Source organism: Euprymna scolopes, chromosome 4 (assembly GCF_053919585.1).
Source record: "Euprymna scolopes isolate OS-2025 chromosome 4, ASM5391958v1, whole genome shotgun sequence".
Classification (NCBI taxonomy): Eukaryota; Metazoa; Mollusca; class Cephalopoda; order Sepiida; family Sepiolidae; genus Euprymna; species Euprymna scolopes.
Genome location: NC_136485.1, coordinates 980743 through 1005402, shown reverse-complemented (window position 1 = coordinate 1005402; position 24660 = coordinate 980743). Strand labels below are relative to the sequence as shown.

The following is a 24660-nucleotide window of genomic DNA, read 5'->3' as shown; positions in this document are numbered from 1 at the left end:
ATAGAGGTACAGGATACTTTCGGGTGTTAGAAGTTTTCTAGCACGGTAGAGAGAGCCCACCTTCCTCGCAGCGGCCCTGGCAATGCCCTCGATGTAATTGTTCCAGCTCATGTTTCCTGTGAACGTTAGGCCAAGGAGCTTGAAAGACGTACTCTCAGCTAAAGAGTTGTTGGCCATTGCTATAGGTGGTAGAGAAGGTTTCCTGTAATTATTGAATGAAACCAGTTTTGTCTTGGTGGCATTGAACGTTACCATCCATTTTTGTCCCCATTCCACTATTGAATTGAGGTCATCCTCCAGTGTTTCTGCCATTACTTTAGATATATGTTCATTTGTTTTCCTGTCGTGCCTGCTATAGAGTGTGGTGTCATCAGCATATATACCCATCTCAGAGGCAATTTTATCGGGGAGGTCATTTATGAATATCAGGAACAGCAGAGGACCAAGGATAGATCCCTGGGGCACTCCGGCATTTATATTATATTGTTTAGATGTACGACCGTCGAGGACAACCTAGATTTTTCTCTTATCTAAGAAGGATTTAATTATGTTAAGTATTCTACCAGTGATACCGTAAGATCTAATCTTCCTGAGGAGACCCTCATGCCATACCCTGTCAAAAGCCTTAGATATATCTAGAGCTACCGCTCTGCCCTCTCCCGCTTTGTCCAGTGAATGGTATATGCGTTCAGAGATTACAGTGAGGATGTCTGCCGTGGAACGGGCTTGTCTAAATCCATATTGATGGTCGGTCAGAAGTTTAGCATCTGTAAGGTGCTGGACTAGAGCATGGTTAATTAAGGTCTCAAATATTTTGGCAAAAAGTGGGAGGAGGCTAATAGGGCGATAATTTAATGGGTCAGTTCTTTCGCCAGAATTCTTGAATACTGGTACCACAGAAGCAGTTTTCCAGCAGCTCGGAAAGCAAGATTCATTAAGGCATTTGTTGTAGAGTTTGGAGAGAACTGGAGCTACTTCAGCTGAGCACTTTTTTAATAGCACAGCTGGGATGAGGTCGGGTCCACATGCTTTGGAAGTGTCAAGGTTTTTTATGATAGCATGCACCTGAGCAGGGGTGATTTCCAGATCTTACTTTCATGCGGAGTACGCCAGGGAAACAACGCGTGGACGGTATCTTGGAAGTGGGCTGGCGATCAACCACCAATATCCTTACGGAACCGACTATCAGAGTACCCCCTCCAATGAGGTTCAGGGGCAGCATGAAGAACTGCAGACTTGGATCAACAATGGCTGGCTACTTCCATACACCGAAGATGAGCTCGCCCCCTCCCGAGGACTGATTCCCCTAATGGCTGTCTTACAATATAGTAAACAGAAGGTCCGACTCGTCATGGACTACCGTAAACTTAATTAACGTCGACCCGTACACAGAAGGGACGGATGTTTGTGCTCTCAAATTAAGGAAGTGGAGACAGCAAGGGTCGGACGTCTCAATTCTAGACCTGTGCAAATACGCATTGAAAAAGAGCTGTGACCATTTCAGACTGTGGAAATTAAAGAAAGTCGGTATTGTCTGACCAGGCTAGGGTTCGGTCTCAATGTTGCACCAGGCATTATGACGCAATTATGCACGCGATCCGGCAACAGGATGAGATTGTGCGCCAGGCAACATCGTCTTGCATTGATGATATCTTTGTAAATGAGAGCCTCATGTCTGCCCAGTCAGTCAAAGAGCACTTCGAGAACTTCGGACTCACATGCAAGAAACCGGACCATCTTCGAGACGGGACGAAAGGACTCAGCCTGCGTGTCAGCGGTAGCAAGGAGAGCCTCTATTGGAGGAGAGGTGGTGACGTCCGGAAGTTCCATCCAACATCACTCGTCGGAGCGTTTTTTCTGTTTGTGGAAAGCTGGTGGGCCACTTCTCTGTGTGTAGTTAGCTCATGACGGCAGTGGCAGCCATAAAACGTCGTGCCACATCTGTATCATTGGGATGGGATGATAAAGTGCATGATGCCATGATCCTGAGCATGCTAACAGAAACTGTGGCCAGGGTGATTCGTGACGACCCTATGCTAGGGAACTGGTGTCTAAACGGTAACGAGTTCACGGTCTGGGTGGACGCTAGTGCACTAGCCCTTGGAGTTGCCCTTGCGGTTGATGATGGTATTATGGAAGACGCCTGTTGGCTTCGTCCAGAGAATGATTCTAGGCACCTAATTCTGGCCGAAATTGATGGTGCCACATTGAAAGGAGTTACCCTGGCGCTTCAGTGGCAAGCCAGGGTACTACATATTATCACGAGTTCTGTGTGTACTCATCAGTGGATAAGTGATGCATTGACTGGAAGAACACGGCTAACCACACGGGCAGCGAGTGAGATGCTGATATGAAGACGTCTCACCACCCTAGTCAATACAATCAAAGAGTACAACCTGACCCTAGACGTAACATTGATCAAGTCTGCAAGCAACAGATCAGATGCGTTGACACGAGTACAACAACGGTGGCTGCTGGCTGATACCCAGGGAGGTTCTGAGACGCTGCAACAGCCGTGTGCAGCCGTCACGTGTAATATGGATACGGATCGTATCATTGCGATTCATCAGCAATGTGGACACCCAGGGGTTAAGCGGACACTATATTTTGCCAAGATTGTTGGCCCAGAATTAAGAAGGGCAGAGGTCAATAGAGCAGTGGAAAGTTGCGAGGCATGTCAATCAATCGAACCGGCTCCGATACAATGGAAAAAGGGCAACTGGGAGTTAGCAGCACGTGGCAGAGAGTGGGCATGGATATCACACATTATGGTGGCAATCACTTCCTCACCCTCATCGATTGTGGACCTACGCGTTTCGCGGTCTGGAGACGACTCGAGGTCCAGGGTTCCTCCTATATTATTCGCCAGCTGTCATTTGTCTTCTTTGAAAGAGGAGCACCCGAAGAGGTGCTGACGGACAATGACACAGCCTTCTGTAGCCAGCAGGTCATGCAGTTCCTGAAGGAGTGGGGAGTGCGGCTGCGACTGTGGTGTTCTTATGTTCCATCAGCAACGGTATTGCTGAGAGGAGCCTTCGCAGCATCAAAAAAATCACGGCCAGGAAGCAATGCACCGTCTCAGAAGCCATATATTGGTACAATATCACGCCGAAAGATGGCGTCCCTCCAGGAACAGCCCCTGCAAACACAATATCCGAATACCAAGTCCGAGAAAAGGAAATCTACCCCATAGAGAAGTTGCCAACAGGAAGGACATGGGTCGTACGCACCAGGGGATCCTGTCTGGGTGAATCCGCCGAGAAGCCGGTGCCTTTACAGATATACACGGGGCCGAGTAACCGATGTGGTGTGTCAGCAACCAGTCATGGTTGACGGTTTGCCTCGTCATGTTATGGGACCTGAGACAAAAATTGCAATCCCCACTGAATGACGGGAGCGACTCTGGGTCTAAGGCCAGTGGGGAATCGCTCTAGTTTGCACCATCTTTATCCTCATCAAGCAGCGAATCCGATATTAGTAGCCTCTCAGGGGAGGCAGTGTTCTTCGACCCTCAGACTGCAGATTAGAGTGCAAGTGAACAAGACGTCTGCCCAGTCCCGCTTCGAAGAAGCACCCGACAGAAGAGAGCGCCACGTCCCTGCTATCTCTGTGATCATGTGTAGTACTTACCAACACAACAAACGCCCTCGTGTTTGTGCCTTGTATAGGCATATAGGCATGCGCGACAACAAAACTTGGGTTTTTATAAGCGGAAGTCTCGAGATTGTCAGGAATCTACCGGCGCATGCGTAAGAGAAGGGATTGAGATAGTGGTATAAAGGCAGGTCGAGTGAGAAGGTTGGGGGTTGTTGTCATTGGACGTTACAGTGACGCATGCGTTAGCAGGTGATTAAGAGGCGGTTTATTTTCGTGTGTCAAGTCGCGCACCTCGGTGAAGGTCATATAAATCGTTCACCTCGGTGAAGTGAAGGTCATAAGCTATTTCGGCTATTTTATTTTGTCTCTTTTCCTGGACAACTATGGCTGGGGAAAAGTTTGATTTAAAACTGATACCCGAATTCGATGGATCCACTTCTGTTGTCGACTGGGTCGAAAGGGTTTAGCTGACCTGCAACCTCTGTGAAGTAAAGGGGGTGCATACCGTGATTCCTCTAAGATTGGCTGGAGGCGCCCTAAGTGTATATCAGCAACTGAGTGCTGTGGAGAAGGCTGATATTACCTGTATAAAAATGCTTTATACAAGGCATTTGCCATGGATCCCTGTACGGCCTACGAAACATTTGCCACTAGGAAGCTCATGCCAGGAGAAATCGTGGACGTCTTCTTCGCGGAGCTGAAGAAACTTGCAGTTCTATTTGGCAATGGAGTGTCAGAGCAAACACTGGCGTATGCGTTTGTGGCCGGCCTTCCCACCCATGTTAAGCAACTGTTGAGGGCTTCCACCAGCATATCTGTAACGCCCATGGAACATTTGTTAGAACGCGCTCGAGCCATTATCAGAGATGAGGAGGACCTGAGAGAACCGGTTGTAATGATGGCGCAGGCAGCCAAGACTAATGCTGAAAAGAGTCCCAGTTTGAGACCCACAACCAATGGAAGATGTTTCTGCTGTGGCCAGCGAGGCCATATCGCAAGAAATTGTACTAACAAGGGGCGGGGGCGCCCGCGCTGTTTCCAATGTGGTGGCTATGGACATTTATCCCAAAATTGTGCGGGAAATGCATCAGGGGGCAGGACGTCAGCGACGCCCTGTTCCCGGACAAGATTTAATTGAGGCGCAACCGACAATAAATGTGTACGTGGACCAAGTGCTTTGTTCAGCTCTTCTCGACTCCGGGTGCTCACACACCATCATGAGTGCCAAGTTGTGTCGAAACTGGACAAAGCAGAACATCAAAGTAACCACAATAGGTAGCAATACGCAAGCTTGCTGTGGAGCCGGAACTGTCAAAGTCCACACAGACTCTGGTGTGGCCGCAAACATTAATGTGCTGGTGATGCGAGGGGATTTGCTGGGATTCGATGTGCTATTGGGATATGATGCTATTAAGGCACTGGGGGGAGTGGTTATCGGAAGAGATGGGACTGTGCGATTTTTGGAAACCCCAGTGTGTGCTACAGTTCACATTGATCGGCCTGATTTTAAGGTGGACTACGACCCTCACCAAAAAGCATGGACTGCACCGTGGAAGTGGACAGAAGGAAGGGCGCCAACCGAACTCAAGAATAGCATTGCAGAGTACTCGATACCCAACGAGGCCCGTAATGATTACTAGAAGGAACTTGAGGCATGGATCCAGGATGGATGGCTGATCCCCTACCCCAACAAGCTGGGACCACCTAAGGGTCTGATTCTCTTAATGGCTGTAGTCCAGCATAACAAATCAAAAGTTCGTCCGGTGCTGGACTATCGTGAACTCAATAGATACATTGAGACGTACACTGCCGATGCTGACGTGTGCGCCAGCAAGCTGAGAGAATGGCGCCAGAAGGGCTCCAATGTGTCTATAGTAGACTTGCGGAAGGCTTATTTGCAGGTGCGAGTGGATGAGACATTGTGGCCGTTCCAGACAGTGTGGTTCCGGAGTCAGAGATACTGCCTTACTCGGCTTGGCTTTGGGCTGAATGTGGCACCGCAAATCATGAACACCATCGTAAATGCAGTGTTGTCCCAGGAAAAGACTACTGAGGACGCAACATCGGCCTATATTGATGATGTGTATGTCAATGAAGACGTACAATCTGCGTCGCACGTCAGAGAAAAGTTAGCTCAATTCGGGTTGGAGTGCAAGGATCCCGAACGTCTGAGGGATGGAGCACGGGTATTAGGATTGGACGTTTGCGGGAAAGACGGTACCTTACGATGGAGGCGTGGCAGTGAGATTCCAACCGTCCCTGATGTTATTACGCGGCGGACTATTTTTTCCTTGTGTGGGAAACTTATTGGTCACTTACCAGCGTGTGGCTGGCTCCGAGCAGCTGTGGGCGTCATCAAACGCAGGGCAAGTTTAGTAACTACAGGTTGGGATGATGTATCTGATGATGCTCTTCTAACTCTGATGACGACAGAAACCCTAGAGAGAGTTAACAAGGAGGATCCTGCCCGTGGAGAATGGTGTGTCGATGGGGACACTGTGAATGTGTGGGTTGACGCTAGTTCTTTGCCATTGGGAGTGTTATTGGAGCAACGTGGAAATGTAATTGAAGATGCATGCTGGCTCCGACCCGTGAATGATGCTCAACACATCAACCTGGCGGAACTGGATGCTGTTGTGAAGGGTTTAAATCTGGCACTGCAATGGCAGTCGAAGAAGTTACACTTGTACACGGATTCTCTCTGCGTCTACCACTGGGTGTCCGACACTCTCTCGGGACGAACAAGAGTCCGTACTAAGGCAGCCAGTGAGATGTTAATCCGGCGGAGGCTAAACACCCTGAAGAGTCTGGTATCAGAATATGACCTGTCGGTGAGTGTAACGCTCGTGGCATCACACTGTAATCATGCAGACCAAGTAACCCGTGGGCCTCACAAATGGTATGAAGCTGTGAAGACAGGCGTGGAGTTCACTGCTCGATCTTGCGTAGTTGGCGCGATTAGATCATGCCAAATACAAAGAATTCATGTGCAGAGTGGACATCCAGGTATCAAAAGAAATTTGTATTTTGCGAGGCGTGTAGACCCGGCAGTGACAAGGGCGGATGTCAGGCAGATCATCAGGCACTGTGAGGCATGCCAGTCTATCGATCCTGCACCTGAGCAATGGCAGAAGGGGCGATTGGAAGTTGAGCATGTGTGGCAACGATTAGCGATGGATATTACCCATTACAGTGGTAAGCCCTTTCTAACCCTTATCGACTGTGGACCCACTCGTTTTGCGGTGTGGCGGCAAATGACCAGGCAGGACTCGGCGAATGTTGTCCGCCAACTGTCATCTATCTTTTCTGAGCGAGGTGCGCCGGAAGAGATATTGACGGACAACGATGCTGCTTTTTGTAGCCACCAAGTTCAGCAGTTGTTGAATGAGTAGGGTGTCCGACTACGACTGCGATGTGCCCATGTGCCATCAGGGAATGGCATTGCTGAGAGGAGCTATCGCAGCATCAAGAGAATTGCTGCCAGAAAACAATGCACCATTACGGAGGCCACGTATTGGTATAACGTCACACCAAAGGATGGGAAGACACTAACAACAGCACCGGCCAATGCCATACACAAATACCGTGTTAGGATAAAGGGCATTGACACTGTCCAACCAATCGACGAAGAGAGTCATAACAAATACAAGGTAGGGGATCCAGTTTGGGTTAGACCCCCTGGAAACCGGTGCACCACCAAGTTCAAGCGAGGACGAATATCTGGAGTGGTCAGCCAGCAGTCGGTCCTTGTTGATGGAACCCCACGCCATGTGCGCGATCTTCGCCCGGCTAGTGAAGTACATCCCACAACTACAGAGAGCGACGAATCATCAGATGATGAGCTGCTGATGAGTGAGGTCACCGAGCAAGAGAGTGGTAGTTTTAGTTCGTCTGATCAGGCAGGATCAGAACCAGAACCAGAACCAGAACCTCACACAGAACCGGAACCAGAACCAGAACCTGAATCCGACAGTGTAAATACCACCCTTCGCAGAAGCCAACGAACTAAAAGGCCACCCCCGGAGTGCACTCTATGTGATCATCAGATCAGAGGGGAGTGTAGTACTTACCAACACAACAAACGCCTTCGTGTTTGTGCCTTGTATAGGTATGCGCGACAACAAAACTTGGGTTTTTATAAGCGGAAGTCTCGAGATTGTCAGGAATCTACAGGCGCATGCGCAAGAGAAGGGATTGAGATAGTGGTATTAAGGTAGGTCGAGTGAGAAGGTTGGGGGGGTTGTTGTCATTGGACGTTACAGTGACGCATGCGTTAGCAGGTGGTTAAGAGGCGGTTTATTTTGTGTGTCAAGTCGCGCACCTCGGTGAAGGTCATATAAATCGTTCACCTCGGTGAAGGTGAAGGTCATATCATGAGATCGGGGGGGATATGGGAAAAATGGAAACGGACATACACATGGCCTACCTGTGAAGCGCCCATGTGTCTGCTTGTCATGCGCGTTGGACAGGAAAAAGAAAAACAAGATGGTGTCTGTGATATTTAACAGAAACGGTCTCATGTAATCTCGCGAGATTCACGTGGAGGAATGTAATATAAAGCAAGTCGCTTGGGGGTGTGGGGAGAGCTTAGGCTGTTCAGACGCTAAACAGATGGCGTTTCAAGACAGACAGTTACTCAGTGCATTGGGACGAGTGAAGAAGGTCCCAGTGAAAAGAAACCTAACAGGTATACTTCCTGTTGATGATGCTGTGCACTAGAATTAGTTTCGAACCTTTTTTTTTTTTTTGCTAAAATGAGCACAGGTTTTCTCTTTAGAACCGTTTTTGAAAGTGTGGGGAATCCCGTCGCTCTCCTAGTTGCTAACTTTTTAATCGGTTTGAAATGTACAATATATTTTGATAAATATATCATTGTAGCATATAATGATCTCGTCTTTATTTTCTATGTTTTTAGTACTGTTACTTAATTATTCTTATTAAATATAGCCCCTAACTTTCTATGCAGATGTTTTTTTTATTTACTACTGTAATGATTCAAGAACTAGGTAGCACTCTAATTTGATCATGATTGAAGATTTCCAACAAAGCCTGCCTTCTTTTTGTTCTGAAGTATTTTAGGTTAGTTAATTGTGGTAAAAGTTATGTTCTTGTATTCAAATTAATTCGATACATAGCTCTATACTTTGTCTACCGACGCGATTCTTATGAAGATGCGAGAGGTATTCATGAACTAGTGTGATCTACCACTTACTAAAACTGGAGATGTCATTTTTCTGGGAGCTAGCAAGCTGATTTCACGTGGCTTAAAAAAACTCTAGCATGGTGTTTTTTTAAGTGCAGCAGGTTCGTCAGAGAGTATCATTTATCATGTTTTGTGTCGGAGTAACTGTTGCTAAGGGACTGGAATTGGTTTTGTGCAACGATTTCCTTCACTTAAAACTGCTTCACGTACATGCATTACTTCGACATTTAAAGAACATATTTTATTTGCAATGTACAGTGGCAAATAATCAAGCAATTTTGTGTCATTCTAGTAAAATATATAATGAAAAAAAAATAATATAAATCTTGTTTGTCTACTGTAAAAACAATTTAAGATTATCTTCAGCTATTCTTCTGGATTTTCCCGCAGAATTAATTAAATAAATACAAAATAACTTCGCTCTTTTAAGTTGCTGACTCTGGTGTTATGCTTTAGAGATGAGGGACTGAAGGTGATGGATTGAGGTTGAATAGTGTTAGAATGAAACCCAGCTGAGCAGAACATCTAATGAATATTTATTGCAAACGTGTTTCTTTTTACTGGATTTAAGCTTCTTGGATTAATTTTTTTAATCGGAAATTAACCTAGAAAACACGGTTCACAGGGAATTTGTTACAATCTAATAAACGCTAAATACATTCAATATTCAAACTGTGCACTTATTGTTTCTATAAACACACGACGGTCCTTATCAATGAAATTCCTTATTTGGACAATCAAGTCTGGTTATCTGACTCTCTTACTCCTCCCACACCTTTCATCATCTTTTACATACTCCCTGCCTTCATTGAATCTCTGATGCCATTCAAAAGCTGATGCTAGATTCTTGCACGAAAGTTCAAAAGCAGTCCGAAGCATTCCGTATGTTTCTGTGGAATTTTTTAAAGTTTAAAACAGAATTCTATTGCATATAGTCCTTCTAAAATGTTCTCACGTCCAAATTGTATTTTTAATTACCCAACCGTGGCAATCAGACTTTAGAAGAGTGTATTAAATTCCTTCTGTAGCTGTTGCTTTGAATCTGAAATTATCTAATAAGATTATAGCAATAACATAGTGAATTTTCAAGAGTTTACGAAAAGTCTGGAAACTTATTGAAGGTACTTCGTAGGTATTATGAAAGAAAATACTTACATCTTTAAATTTCGGCCGTTTTGCTGGCTCTGAATCCCAACAGTGGTTCATGAGAAATAAATACTCTGGCTGGATTTCAATTGTTTCAGCAATTTTCGGGTGTGCGCCGTTCAAAATACATGTTGCCACCTGCAAAAAAAAAAGATAATTTACTTATTAAACATTACAAATATTATTTTCGTTGTATAAACAAATAAAACAAATTATTGACACACAAATAAAAAGTTATCGGTGCATATATAGCATATCTGTTCATTAATATTCCCTTATATATTTGCATGTTGTGAGATGTTTTTAGAATATGTCAACATTTTTGGATGTTGTGAGAATGTTTTCGGATATGTAAACATTTTTCGTATCATTTCTGTCAAATTAAACGCGTATCTGTGCACAATTGATACGCATTGGAATGAGTTTCAGTTTCTCTGGTTAGATTTCCTTTTGGTAGCCACGTCCAAATATTTTCGTTAGTCTCATCATTTGTCACGCTTATGAATTGTACGTGTAGCTGTTTCTCTTTTCACCTTTCGTTTCTTGTTTTATTCGTCGTCTCTTTTGTCCGTTTCGCTAGTGTTTCTTACTGCGGTAATTATTCTTTTGGTGTTCTGAATTATTATTATTATTATTATTATTATTATTATTATTATTATTATTATTATTATTATTATTATTATTATTATTAGGTTTTCGTATGTGATGGATCTGTTTATTTTATTTACTCATAATATGTTAACTATAAACTATAAAAAAATAATTAATTAATTAATAAGTTATTATAAAAAATAAAGGGATGAAGGGGTGTAGATAGGAAGGAAAAATCATTCCCAATAATGGTGGTGGTGGTAGTGATAATAGTAATGGCGGCGGAGAAGAAAGATCGGGAGGGGATTCTTAACCTTTGTGTGGAACCCTTCTAGAGATGATGTCTCAATAAAACTATCGGTGGTTGTGTAACCTAAAATTCACTAACCCCATTTGTGAGAGAATGTCAAATTAAAATATTGAAAATAACGACGTGAATAAGGCTGGAACATCTTACGAAGGTCTCACGTCCGGCAGGTGTCCCACTGGTCAACAGAGTGGGTCCTGTCGTCATCCTACAACTGTTCGAAATTCTGAGGATGTGGGTGGATGTAGGGACAATGAGAATTGACAGAGAGGTTCCCAAGACGCGAAGGAAGTTGGAACAGGAAATGTGAAAAAAACCATGGACGAATGGTGAAAAAAGAGTACTGTGGGAATTCTTTGTAAGAAGTGGAAGTACCAAATCTGGTGTATATATCCGAAAAGTGAAGGAAGAGTGGGAATCGAGAGGAGGAGGAGCTAGGAGTGTCGCGAGTTTGGTATCCCAGTTAAAACAAATTAAAAATAGCAATCTACTTTCAGTGATTGCAAGAGAAGAGATTAAACAAATAGTTAGGAATGAAATGAATAGCGAAAGTAAAATTGATGAAACTAGCTCTGATGAAAGCACTGAGAGAGTGAAAGTGCAGAAGGAAAATGTAAGCGATGATGGGAGGTGGGCAACTAAGTAGGAATGGAATCCTATGGTTAGGGGAAATGAGAAGGAGCTTGAAGGATCTAAGGCAAATGAGATCAATGACTGAGACAATGGAACCAGTGAAAGGAGCAGATCTATGAAAAAATGGTGATGAAGTTTTAGCTTTTACTTCTGTAGAAAAAGAAATATTTCAGAAGTTAAGAGAGATTCTTCTGCGAGACGAGATCATAGATATTCTAAACGTAATGAGTAGTGATAGGCGAAAGGTAAAAAGCAAGGTAAAAATAGTTCAAGGAGTAATTCACAACATCATAAGAAAGAACATATCGATTATGGAACTTAACAGGCTTCTGTATGCAGCGTCATACGTTATTGCGAATCATCTTGGCTTAATACAGAAGAAAAAGAGAAAAATGAAGTACGGAATATCATACTGGCAGAGGCAGCTTGAAGAAAGTACTAAACTGTGGCGGAAAGACATTGGTAGAATTGAAGAAAAAAGAAAAGGAGTTAAACTAGGACAGAAAGCCAATTACGAGCTTGAAAGGAGGTATAGATTGCTGAAAAAGGGAACGATGAACGTTCTAACAATGTTGAAAGAGAAGGTCCACACTGGTGGTATGAAAATTAGGATCTTTGTTGGAAAAAGTGATGCGTTTCGGCAGAAAAATCTTTTCCGCAACAATCAGTCTCAGCTGTATAAAGAATTAAATAGTAGTAAACAGGCGGAAGATAACAACACTCCAAATGCAAAAGATGTCTGGAAGTTCTGGATTGGGATTTGGTCTGTCGAAGGGCGATTTAATAAGAAGACTAGTTGGTTTGGAGAAGTCAGTGAAAGTCTATCAGGAATACAGCAGATGAAGAACGTTGAGATAACCATTGATGACGTGAAGGCTGGCATACGAAGGATGACAAACTGGAAGGCACCTGATCCAGATGGAGTGATGGGCTTCTGGTTTAAACAGTTCCAATGCCTTTATCCACCTATAGCTGCTGCCCTGCAAAGGGTCGTAGAGTCGGGAGATGTCTCTGATTGACTTATTAAGGGAAGAACAACACTGATTTAGGAAGATCCTGGAAAGAATTCTGGTGAAAGAACTGACCCACTAAATTATCGCCCCATTAGCCTCCTCCCGCTTTTCGCCAAAATATTTGAGTCCTTAGTTAATAAAGCCCTAGTCCAGCACCTAACAGCTGCTAAACTCTTGACTGACAAACAATATGGATTCAGGCAAGCCCGTTCAACAGCAGATATCTTAACTGTAGTTTCTGAACGTATATACCGTTCATTGGATAAAACAGGGGAGGGTAGAGCGGTGGCCCTTGATATATCTAAGGCTTTTGACAGGGTATGGCACGATGGTCTTCTAAGGAAAATTAGATCATATGGAATCACTGGAAGAATTCATAACGTAATTAAATCCTTCTTAAGTAATAGAAAAATCAAAGTTGTCCTCGACGGACGTACATCCAAACAATATGACATAAATGCGGGAGTGCCTCAGGGGTCTATCCTTGGACCTCTATTGTTCCTGATATTCATAAACGACCTCCCTGATAATATTGTTTCGGAGATGGGTATATTTGCCGATGACACCACTCTCTATAACAGATATGAGGGGAAAACAAATGAACACATATCCAAGAAAATGGCAGAAACACTAGAGGATGACCTCCAATCCGTAGTGGAATGGGGACAAAAATGGTTGGTCTCATTCAATGCTGCTAAGACTAAGCTTGTTTCCTTCAATAACTACAAGAAACCTTCTCTACCACCAATAGCAATGGCCAAGAACACATTGCCTGAAAGTACTTCTTTTAAACTCCTTGGCCTAACGTTTACAGGGAATATGAACTGGAATAGATACATTGAGAGCATTGCCAAGGCTGCTGCAAGGAAGGTTGGCTCCCTCTACCGTGCTAGAAAACTACTTACGCCTGCCAGTATCCTATACCTCTATAAGGCAACCATTCGCCCATGTATGGAGTACTGTTGTCACATCTGGGCTGGTGCATCTGCTGCTTGTCTCTCGCTCCTGGACAGGGTTCAAAAAAGAGTCGCAAACCTGATAGGTCCTGAACTGTCATCTGGGCTTCAACCTCTGTCCCATCGACGAGATGTTGCATCCCTCTGCCTGTTCTACAAATACTTTAATGGTGAATGCTCTGACGAACTGCAAACACTTGTACCTCCCCGACGTAACTACCCCCGACAAACCCGACAAGCTACTAAGTCTCATCCCTTTACAGTGGAGATCCCTAGGTGCAAGAAAGCCTTTTACTCCAATAGTTTCTTCCCCAGAACTGCGGGTCTTTGGAACTCCCTTCCGGGATTCTGCTTTCCCAACTGCAATGATATGCAGAAGTTCAAGTGTAATGTTAACAAACATCTTTCTACTCTTCTCCCTTCATAATGACCCCGCTAATTAATTCCCTAATAGTAGCCCCCTGCTTCAAAGTGGCACTGTGCCTTGTTTGGGGTGAAAATTGAATAAAAAAAAAAAAAAAAAAAAAAAAGGGAACAGGTGCCAGCAATTATAGACCAATTACATATCTACTACTAATGTGGAAACTGTTAACTGGAATCCTTGCGGAAAAAATGTATGGACATCTTGTGAGTAATGGTGTTTTCCCTGATGAATAGAAAGGGTGTCGGGAAGGCTCGAAGGGTACCAAGGAGAAACTAATTTTTGATCAGGCAGTAATGCAGGATGCAAAGAGGAAGAAGAGGAATCTGAGTGCAGCATGGATCGATTACAGAAAGGCTTACGACATGGTTCCTCATTCATGGATCCGTGAAACACTATTGATGATGAAGGGTGCTAAGAATGTGGTTGGATTTTTGGAGACAAGTATGGCTCAGTGGAAAACGGTACTAACAGCAAACAGAGAGGTGCTGGGGTAGGTTGGCATTAAATGTAAAACATTCCAAGGAGATTCATTATCTCCACTTCTTTTTGTAATGATAATTAAGCCACTGATCATCCTCTTGAAGAAAGAGAAAAACTGGGGTATAACTTTGGATCTGGTGGAAGACGCCTCGACATTCTACTGTTTATAGATGATTAGAAGATATTCGGTAGAAATGAAAAGGAAATGGAGAGACTGGTAGAGCTCGTAGGGACATACTCGGAAGACATCAGGATGGAGTTTGGGATTAGTAAATGTTCGGTGCTAGTGATGAAAAGAGAAGATGTCATTGAAGGAGTTGGTGGTTAAAAGTGAGGAGTGGATGCTTAAGGCTGTGGCGAATGAAGTGGAAGTATGTGAGATCAAGGCTGTTGATGTGAAACGTATGGACGGAGAAAGACCAGAAGAATTGCCTAGGAAGAAAATGCATGGAAGGTTCTTTCAGGATATAGCATGATGATAGTGGATGATAAAAGATCATAGCAATGGTTTAGAGCTGGTATCTGGCTAACAGCACTGAAGCTTTTGTTTGTGCAGCACAAGAGCAGGCATTAGGAAAACGATTATTCAAAAAAGTGGTTCTAGGATAGGAAGTTTCTGCAGAATGCCTGATTTATGGTAAGACCTCATAGTTAATTGCGCACCTTGTCAGCAGAGTGTAGTGGATTAGCCCAGAGAGAATACCTCAAAAGACACGATCACATGGGACTCCGGATATATTAGGAGGTGTGTAAAAAGGTTGGAGTGAAATGTGCTGGAAAATGGTTTGAGGGGGTGCCTGATGAAGTGAGAATAAGTGAGGACGGAAATGTAGAGATATGGTGGGACAAGTGTCATAACGACCAAGCAATTGGAACATAATCGTCCGGATTTGGTCGGCATTGACAAGGTCTAAAAACTGGCAGATTGTAGACTTCTCAGTACCCTGGGACAGGAATGATAGAGAGAAGGAGAACGAGAAGTAGAGCAATTATGCTCCATTGGTCTTGAAGATAAGGCGTATACACGGGGTTAAAACACAAATAATCCCGATCGTAGTAGGTACACTAGAAGTAGTATCAAGTTGTCTGGAAGGACAATTGAAAAAACTACTAATCCTCCATGTTTTAGGCGGCCTTCAGATTTCTGTTATTGTGAGTACCACCAACATCCTTAGGAAATCCTTGATCTTTCAAGCTCCTGGTTTGGAGCCGGGATTGAGGGAAATCCTCTAGAAATGAATCCCATCCCTTTCCAGAGAGACGTTGATAAACGCAATCAGAATTATTATCATCATCATCATCATCATCATCAATATGATTTGATTATTAGACATTTTAAATAGTACTCTCGTTGCATAACCAAATAAAGCAAATCATTGACACACAAATATACCATGTCTGCTCACAAATATCTCCTAGTGTTTTGAGTGTGTTGCATGTATGATTTAAGATAAGCAGGTAATTTTGTATTATGTTCTGTCGAAATAGTACATACATTTGTACACAATTAATTCATTTGATTGACACATTTTTATACATACAGTCACCCATTTAATACTGGCGACGCGTATCGATATTGTTTCTTTTCCTAACTATATATGTTCTAAAACTATATTACCTAGATCATTAGTAATATGAAAATAAAAGAAACTTAAATTAAATATTGACATGTAAAAAATCAATTCTGATAAAAAAGTGACTACTTTTTTCTAATATATTTTGGAAAATTAATACTGCACAAAAAAAGCGAATCTTCAATTGTAACTATGTTCTGTTAATTTGTATGATATCAATAGTACAAACCGACTTTTATAACAACTTGTAATATTTGTATACTAAGATTTTTTTAGTTTTAATGGTTTACCTCTTAATGTTTATCGTTGTCGCCGTCGCCGTTGTTGTTATTGTAACGGTTCACTTGGTCATTTTAATTCCTTCGCGTCTCGGAATTTTAACCATTAAATTTATTTACTTTTATTAATACGATATTGACATATTTCACTATCGTAATGCTTCCAATAAATTCACTTGTTCTCTGTTTAATTTCAGTCTTATTTTTTGCTTCCATAAACACATATGTAATAACAATGTACAACACTCTGCTTTCAATAAAATTCCACAATTATCTCCCTTTAATACATTCATTATCTCTGTTTCACTTGTTATTTTTTTTCGCAACATCAGTGAATTATTAGAAGCGGTAGTCGCTTCAGCGACATTGTTTCTATGGAAATCAGTCATGAAAAAAGCCGTTCACCTTCTTACACATTTTTACGATTTTGAACATTAGACAATTCATCATAACTTTTGTTTTACTGGACGAAAATTGAAAAAAGTTTTCACAATATAGTTGAGATGGTTATCTAAAAAATGTAATCATATTTTTGAAATTTGGTCGAAAAATGAAAGAGCGATGAAGCTTTAAAGCAATTTTAAATATCTAAAACTGCCACTTAATCATATATTTAAACACTACCGTGTTTGAATGATATATCGATATATATTACATATGAAAGATATATACATAGGAAAAACGTTATTTTATTCAAATGTATCTACGTATCAACTGTGTACAAATATTAATTAAACTCGATTAAATAATAATTAGTAAAAATTGATTAAGATTTATAATATGATTTTGAAATCATCAAAAATGAACGTTGAATAATAATAATAATAAAATAATAATAATAATTTCGTTATTTCATTTCGAAAAATCTCGTTCATGCATTGAATTTATTTTTATAATATTTACACTGATTAGATATTTTTAAAAAGTTAAAGCAAACATAAATCAAATGTCAACACTTAGTTTAGCAAAACAACTACTTAAGGTAGTACACAATAACATTTTAATGTGCGACTTGCAAATATAATCGGAATTTGATAGTATAACGGTGGAATTTAAACATAGTAATACAGACCAAACAAGAACAGCAAACAGAGAAGTCATAAAAACAATGGGCTATTAAAGAAGACGGATTAGTCATATAATGTTTCTACATGAGCAAACAAAAATATAAAAGTGTCCGGAAATGGACTAAAAATCTATGGGACATATTTATTGACTTTCTGGCAACTTAACAAAGAATTGTAGACTAGGCCAAACAGATCCGCAGGAGAAGTTTATTCTCAGAACGTGAACTAATAGAAATTCAACAAAATATAGTGTAACAGATATAAAAAAAAATGGGCATTAGTTAAAACCCACGGGTAGCAGACTATCAAAACTGCAACACTGAAACTGAGCAGACTGAATAAAGATCTTACCGAGGAAAAAGTAAGAAAAGTTGAAAACAACAAACAAGAGAATATCCGCATTTCTTTTGAAGATTTAAGAAAACAAATGAAATCCATGACTAAGTGGAAAGGCTCGAGCCTTATAGAATTCATGGGTACTAGTTGCGATATTTAACAGGAATCTACGTGAGGCTATCTAAATAATAGTATTAGAGTGTGCTAGATACAAGAATGGCTTGTAGTATCAAGGACTATTTTTAGTCATGAAAAATTCTGCCAACGAAGCAGATGTTTAAAATTACAGACTAATTGTTTGTAGAATTGAAGAAATAAGAACAGGAGTTAAACTAGACAGAAAGCCAATTACGAGCTTGAAAGGAGGTATAGATTTCTGAAAAAGGGAACGATGACCGTTCTAACAATGTTGAAAGAGAAGGTCCACACTGGTGGTATGAAAATTAGGAACTTTGTTGCAATGGAAGACATTGACATAGATATTCAGTACAAGAGTCCAATATCATCCTGAAATAAATGATCTACTACAAGTTTAACAAAAAAAAAATGTTTAGGAACAAAAGACCAAATATCGATTGGTAAATGTATTTTAAAGAATTGCAAAAGGAGATAAACAACTTGAATGTAGCTTGGATAAATTATTAAAAGAAGCTCATGGTATAGTGCCGCATTTGTAGGTATTCGGAGCGTTAGAAACAGTAGAGGTTGCTGAAAAAATAATCGAGTTTATAGGGAACATATGAGCAGTTAGAAAACTAACATTTTCTTAAATGGGAAACTGTAATGGGGCAGACTGCATCAAACGCTGAATCTTCCAAGAAATTTTTTATCACTTCTATCCGTGACAGCACTTATACCGTTGACACATGTATAAAGAGATATAAAGATGGGGTATCAAGAATGGACCAAATTTCAGACACATGTTATTAATGAACGATCTGAAATCGTTTGGCAAAACTATTAAGGAAATTGACTCTTTCAATCAAACTGTTCACCAATTAACTAAAGGCAAAATATGAAGTTTGAAATTTTTAAATGTGCAGTTGTTGATCAAAACAAAGGAAAGAGCAACTATGAAAGGCATCATTTTCTTTCGAAATAGTGAAAGAGTGGGAGATCCTGATGCAGAAGGCCACAAGTACTGTGGATTCTTGAACTTAACACGATCCTCTGTAATGAAATAAAAGAGACGAAAGAAGTGTATATGAGGAGACTTGAACTGCTTTTGAAATCTTGACTGTAGGTAAAAAAAAACTGCGCAGTAGCATCAATTCATGAGCTGTTTCGATAATTGGGTACAGTGCAGATTTTGTAGACTTGGCCACAGGAGGAAATAAAACAGCTCGATAGGGAAATTATTAGTCGCGTATGGAGAGCCTCGCCCAAATTCTAATGCACTTACGTTGTACATAACTACGAAGAAATCAAGAAGGCTGATTGGAGTTAAAGAATGTGTTGTGAAAGAGCTTACAAGTGTGTACCACTATTTGGCTAACAGCCCTGAAGTGTTAGTTGCAGCAGCAGCCAAAGAGAAAGAGCTAGATAAATAATCATTGGAAAATAAGCAGAAGTATAAGTAAAAATCGGGCAGAAATAATGACTAAGTTGAAAAGATAAAACTTTATAGTCAGTTATAGCAACATATTAAGGCACTAAAATGGCAGGACACATGAGATTTTCAGTCTAAAGGTGAATTAAAACGAGAGACAGAAAACATTATATATTCTACTCAGTATCAGGCACTAAATACAAATGCAGCCATAATAAATCTATGGGAAAACTTTTCTGATAAGTTCAGATTTATTTTTTTTACATGGAGTTCACCACTTATCAAGGTTCAAGGGCCACTCGGGTTATTATGTGTACAGTAATCAATGGGATATTGTAATAATAGTATTGGAGAATTGATAAAGTGTCATTACTAAAGGGGGCGGTTCATCATGCATTTTTTGTGTTGGACTTGAAGACATCCAGGTTGAAGTCGGGAGGGAAACAGGCTAGCGGACAGAGTTCCACAGGCGTGCAATCTAAGAAAGAAGCTTTGTTCATGGAATCTACGTTTTGATTTGGGCATAGATAAAGAGTGGGGAAAATTATTGACGGTGGTTTCAGCTAGTCGGGTGTTTTTTGAAAAATATTGGCGAGGGGGAACCAGAAAATGGAGGTCAGACGAGCACTTGCCATGGAAGTAACGATAGAACAAAGATAGGCTCGCTACATCTCTTCTGTGGGAAAGAGGTTGCAGGGAAGAGAAAAGGGCATCCCCCACCAAGCCACGAAGTCTATTTTGTACTCTGTCAAGGCAGGATAGGCTGTTTTAGCAGCTCCAGATGTGGCAGCAGTACTCCATCCTTGGACGTACTTGGATTTTATATAGATAGAGAATTGCATCATTAGTGAGATATCTTCTGGGGCGGTAGAAGGATCCCACCATTTTCAAATGATTGTGTGGCGTGACTCCTGAAACAGTGACACACATTGCTAGTGTGTTCTACACTTGCTCAAAAAGAGTAAAAAACGACGCCATGAAAGCATTCCATACGGTTCTGTGGTATTTTTCTAAGTTTAAAACGGAAATTTATTTGAATAAACAAAAATACGCATTAAGTGCGCTTCAAACCCAAATCACAACGTAATATTACGTCACTCCATCGGGAATCTGGATTATCCAACACTTTTACCTTTTATTTACTTGTTACGATTTACTATCTAATTTGTCTTCTTATTTCTGTGCATTCGTCACGTTCTTTTCTTTGTTTTTAATTACTTATCGATCCTACTGCTCTCTCCTCTTTTCTTCACTCTGTTTTGATCTACTTAATCGTCTATTAAATGTTTACGTTCTAATCATATACATATATATATTTACATATATATACATATATATATATATATATATATATATATAATAGAAGCAAACTTCGCAAGTAAAGAAAATATTAATAAAAAAACGTTTAAAATTCGAAAGTTGTGGATTATAGATATAGAAACATATATCTATAGAAAACAACCTTATGCAGATTTTTTAGATATTGCTAAGTATTTTTTGATATTTGCTATGAACATTTATTTAATTTCAAAAAAATTTTCTTGATCATTTTCAAAAATTGAATTAACCAGCAAACATAGTTATTACCTACATGTACATTTTGCTAACATTTTGCCCTGGAGAGAACAGCCTATCTTTGAAACTCCATAGAATATGGAAACTTTTACCTAGTTTTCGTATTTCTTGTTTCAAATAAAATAATGTGAATTCAATTCTGCAATATTGCAAGTATTGTGCATGTCAACGTACTTAAAAGAATAAATTGTAAGATGGTCGACATCTTGGAATTTGAAATATAGATTTTTGTCATTTAATTGTTATATGCTATGTAATTACATTGAGCTTCATGAATTAAAAGATTTGTATAAATACAAAGGTGAAATATAATTGAAAAAAACATATTTCCACACACGTGTGTGTGAGCACATCTTCCGAAGACTTATACACACGTTGAATTGTGGAAATATATGTGTTTATTAAAACTTAACAGGCCTTCCGTAAAAACGTCTCTTTCTATTAACTACGCATCTTTTAAACACAACACATTGCCCTCTTTTCCAGATAAATACATTATAATTATTTATTTGCAGACTGTTACTCGTGTTTATAGTTGTTGTCGTTTCACCATGTTTCGACCAACTCATCTTCTGGCCATCTTCAGGTGATTACTCGCAACGGAGTAGGAATGCAACTGCACCCCATTAATTACTGACTTTAATAGTTCTTATCTAACCACGCTTATGGCAAACTGATACTCTGGCCTGCTTTGTGTGAGATTGAAACGGTGATTTTCAAACAACGCTCACCTTGAATTGTGGAAACTCAACATCTATATTCACTGTGTCACGGGCTCATCTCAAAGGGTTTCCATAAAGAGAAAAAAACAGGATATATAATACATTAAAGTTGTTTTCCAAATTCTTGTTGAGCCGTTCTCATAAATAATCAAATTCTTACATATTTCCGCTTTTATATATCTAATTTTACGGTATTTTATAATCGTCCATCTGACAAACTCATTAATATAAGTGGCATTTCAGACTTAACAAGTTATGAATGATTAGTACAAAAATTCAAAAATGTATTTTTTTCAAATATCTTACACAAATCACCTCATGCTCTTCAAATAGCGTTATTTTTTTTATTCATGGAACGCGTGAAAATTGAATCGTATGACAATTATTTGTTTTCTATTTGAGGTTTTTCAATGTTTGTTAACTTCCGGCATTTTTCTCGCTGACATTCAAACCAGTCCATTCTCTCTGTTCTTCCAGGAAGTGACATGCCGTCCATTTTTTCCGAATCATTATTTTTTTCAATTTCCAGAGCTAAACTAAGGAAATGCGCGTTTTATTTGTTGTATAAATATTTTTGATTATTTGCAAATTTATCTGATCCATGCTTGTGTCCAATAAATCCCAGTGTATTTCTCAACATTAATGGGATTGTTATAGTCTTTCAGTTGTTGTTATTGTTATTTTCAAAGAATTATATGAATGGAATGCACTGATAACGGCACTAAGCCTATCCGGATTCAACCGGCTTCCTCCAAAGAAGGAATTTCCATAGCAGTATAAAATTTACAAGCAGTCCCCAATCGCATGACGACGTTGAGTATTTCTAACTCTTGCAGGTAGGTGTCGACGTCCTCCTACATACAGCGCCTGGAATTCCTAAATTGGTCACCCATCTGGTACTGACCAGGCTCAGCGTTACTTAACTTCGATGATTTAACGAAGACCATTGTTTCAACGTGATTATGCCATATATAGTTCTATGAACTTTTCTATGCTAATATAATAGCGGTTAAGAACTAGAACAGCGTATATTTATTTGGTACATACATTCTTGACGGTGAAGTCACTACTGACAAAAGGAAAATTGGTTGTCCTCACATTCGCTGTCTACACGTAAAACGCCACATGAAAGCATGTGATATTAACTCTTTCAGCCGGGGCCCAAAGATAAAGTTCGCAACGTTTCGAAACTAACGGCATTCAAAGGCCTGACTACTGCGGAAAGGACCATCGCAAATTGGGAGGAGAATAAAAGCTATTCAGGAAGGCCAGTTAACAAAATTAATTAGACCATTAACACAACGCATCAACCTTCCCCTGTGACGTCTGCAACCGACAGTGTAGATCGAAAAGAAGACGATGTTCATCCACCTCTGCAGGCATAATCAAATAGTCTTCCAGACTGACGGACGTCAACAACAACTTGTATTATACAAACATCCTTTATTGCGTATATTATTTCAGCGAAAGCATACGATATTTGAAACCTCTTCAGGTAAATGTCGAATCGAGAATTCGAATAAACTCTAGCGAAACCATACATTGAAGCAAGGGATATCATGTTATTCGAGAATTTATGTGCACTTTTTTGCATTTCGATCAACCTAAGCAGAAAATGGGAAAATAAAGACTAACGATAATATAAAAATAGAATATAAAGTAATTATTTCTTGGGGAGGTTATTATATATATATATATATATATATATATATATATATATATATATATATATATATATATATATACTTCATTTACTCACATAAAATTTATATACGAAAGTATAGATTTATGCGTAAACTTTAAGTATTTACTTCAAAAGTGCTCAATACGTAGGTAGAGCTAGTTAGTAATTTAAAAAATATATATGGCGATTAAGCTACACTGAATATTCGGCGTTTCGTCCACTCTAGGATTCGTCAGACTTATGCGCGGATTCTGTGGTTGTTTATCGTTTTTATATTGTCCTCTTCTGTTGAGGATTTTAGTTAGCCAATCAGCTTTCTAGTATCCACCGCGCCCCTTCCTATCAGCCAATGGGTATGCATTTTATCGAACAAAGGATCTGTTTTAAAACTATTTTAGTGGTTTAAGGCAGACATTTTCTTTATATATATATATATAAATATACATATGTGTACATACATATATGCACATATATATATACATATATATACATATACATATATGTGTGATCGTTTATGTATATTCATGTTTATTTCATTTATTTATTTGTTTATTTTCTATTGTTTTTGTTAGTTTTAAAACTATTTTGTATCGCTATCCTAGCGTAAATTTTATTTTGTGAACACAGTTATTTGCTATTTCTCTTCTACAGTTTAATAGATTCTGGGGTTCTTTAAAGTACAGGATAGCAAATTTTTCATGGAGGCATAATTTACATTGTCGTCTAAATGCCTACACGGACATTCGCTGGTAGTCGAATGGAAAATAATAAGACAAGCTACCACGTGTAGGCATTTAGACGACCCATGTAAAAATATGTATAGGGGATTTTTTAATGTTTCTATTTATTTGTCTCCCCATGTGGGTATGGCCAGACCCCGGATTGGTTCCTAGTGTGGGGAATATCTTGTTCCTCAGAGGGAGGGGCCAATTGAAGGGGTATAGGTATGGGATGGGGTGATAGAAGGGATGATAGTTGTCTCAGTCATGAGGGATTTCTCCTCCACTGACTGAGGAGGGAGCGAGGTGTTGGAACAGATGTTATATTATGGTTCTAGGTGTTTCCTAGTGTTGTTGGTTTCGAGGTTAAGTAGGGTTGGTATTGTTCAGTGTGTTGTATTAGAGATAGGGGTGTTATGTCTGTGCGTGGTTGTATGCGCGCGTGTGTGTTTTAATGTGTCGGTTCTGATTTATGTGTGGGTGTGCATATGTATATGGATGTGCATGCGAGTGTGCTTTGAATTTCATGTTTTTGTGTGTTGATATTAGGCTCTGTTCAGTTCAGGAGTGAATCTTATGATGAAGTTTTTTTTCCTGTGTAAGTAAATAAAAATAATTGTCTGTTTGGAAGATTGGCATTATTTTGAAGCTGTTTCCACTGCATGTGTGTACGTGTTTTGAAACATAGAGGTGTCTGTTATCTGCAATTTTGATGTTGCTCTTATGTAAGGCCACTCTATTGCTGAAATCTTTGGTGGCGCCTATGTAGGATTTGTTGCATGCTGTGCATCTTAGTGCATATACTA

General features: G+C 40.1%; 1 protein-coding gene across 1 annotated transcript in view; it reads right to left on the bottom strand.

Annotated features, from left to right (window-relative positions):
- Nucleotides 1–24660, bottom strand: part of LOC145266413 (uncharacterized) — a 445667-nt gene that overhangs the window by 60837 nt on the left and 360170 nt on the right. The window contains exon 13 of the mRNA XM_080122081.1: nucleotides 9956–10084. Coding sequence (XP_079978207.1) covers nucleotides 9956–10084 — 129 coding nt within the window. The remainder of the gene's footprint in view (nucleotides 1–9955; nucleotides 10085–24660) is intronic.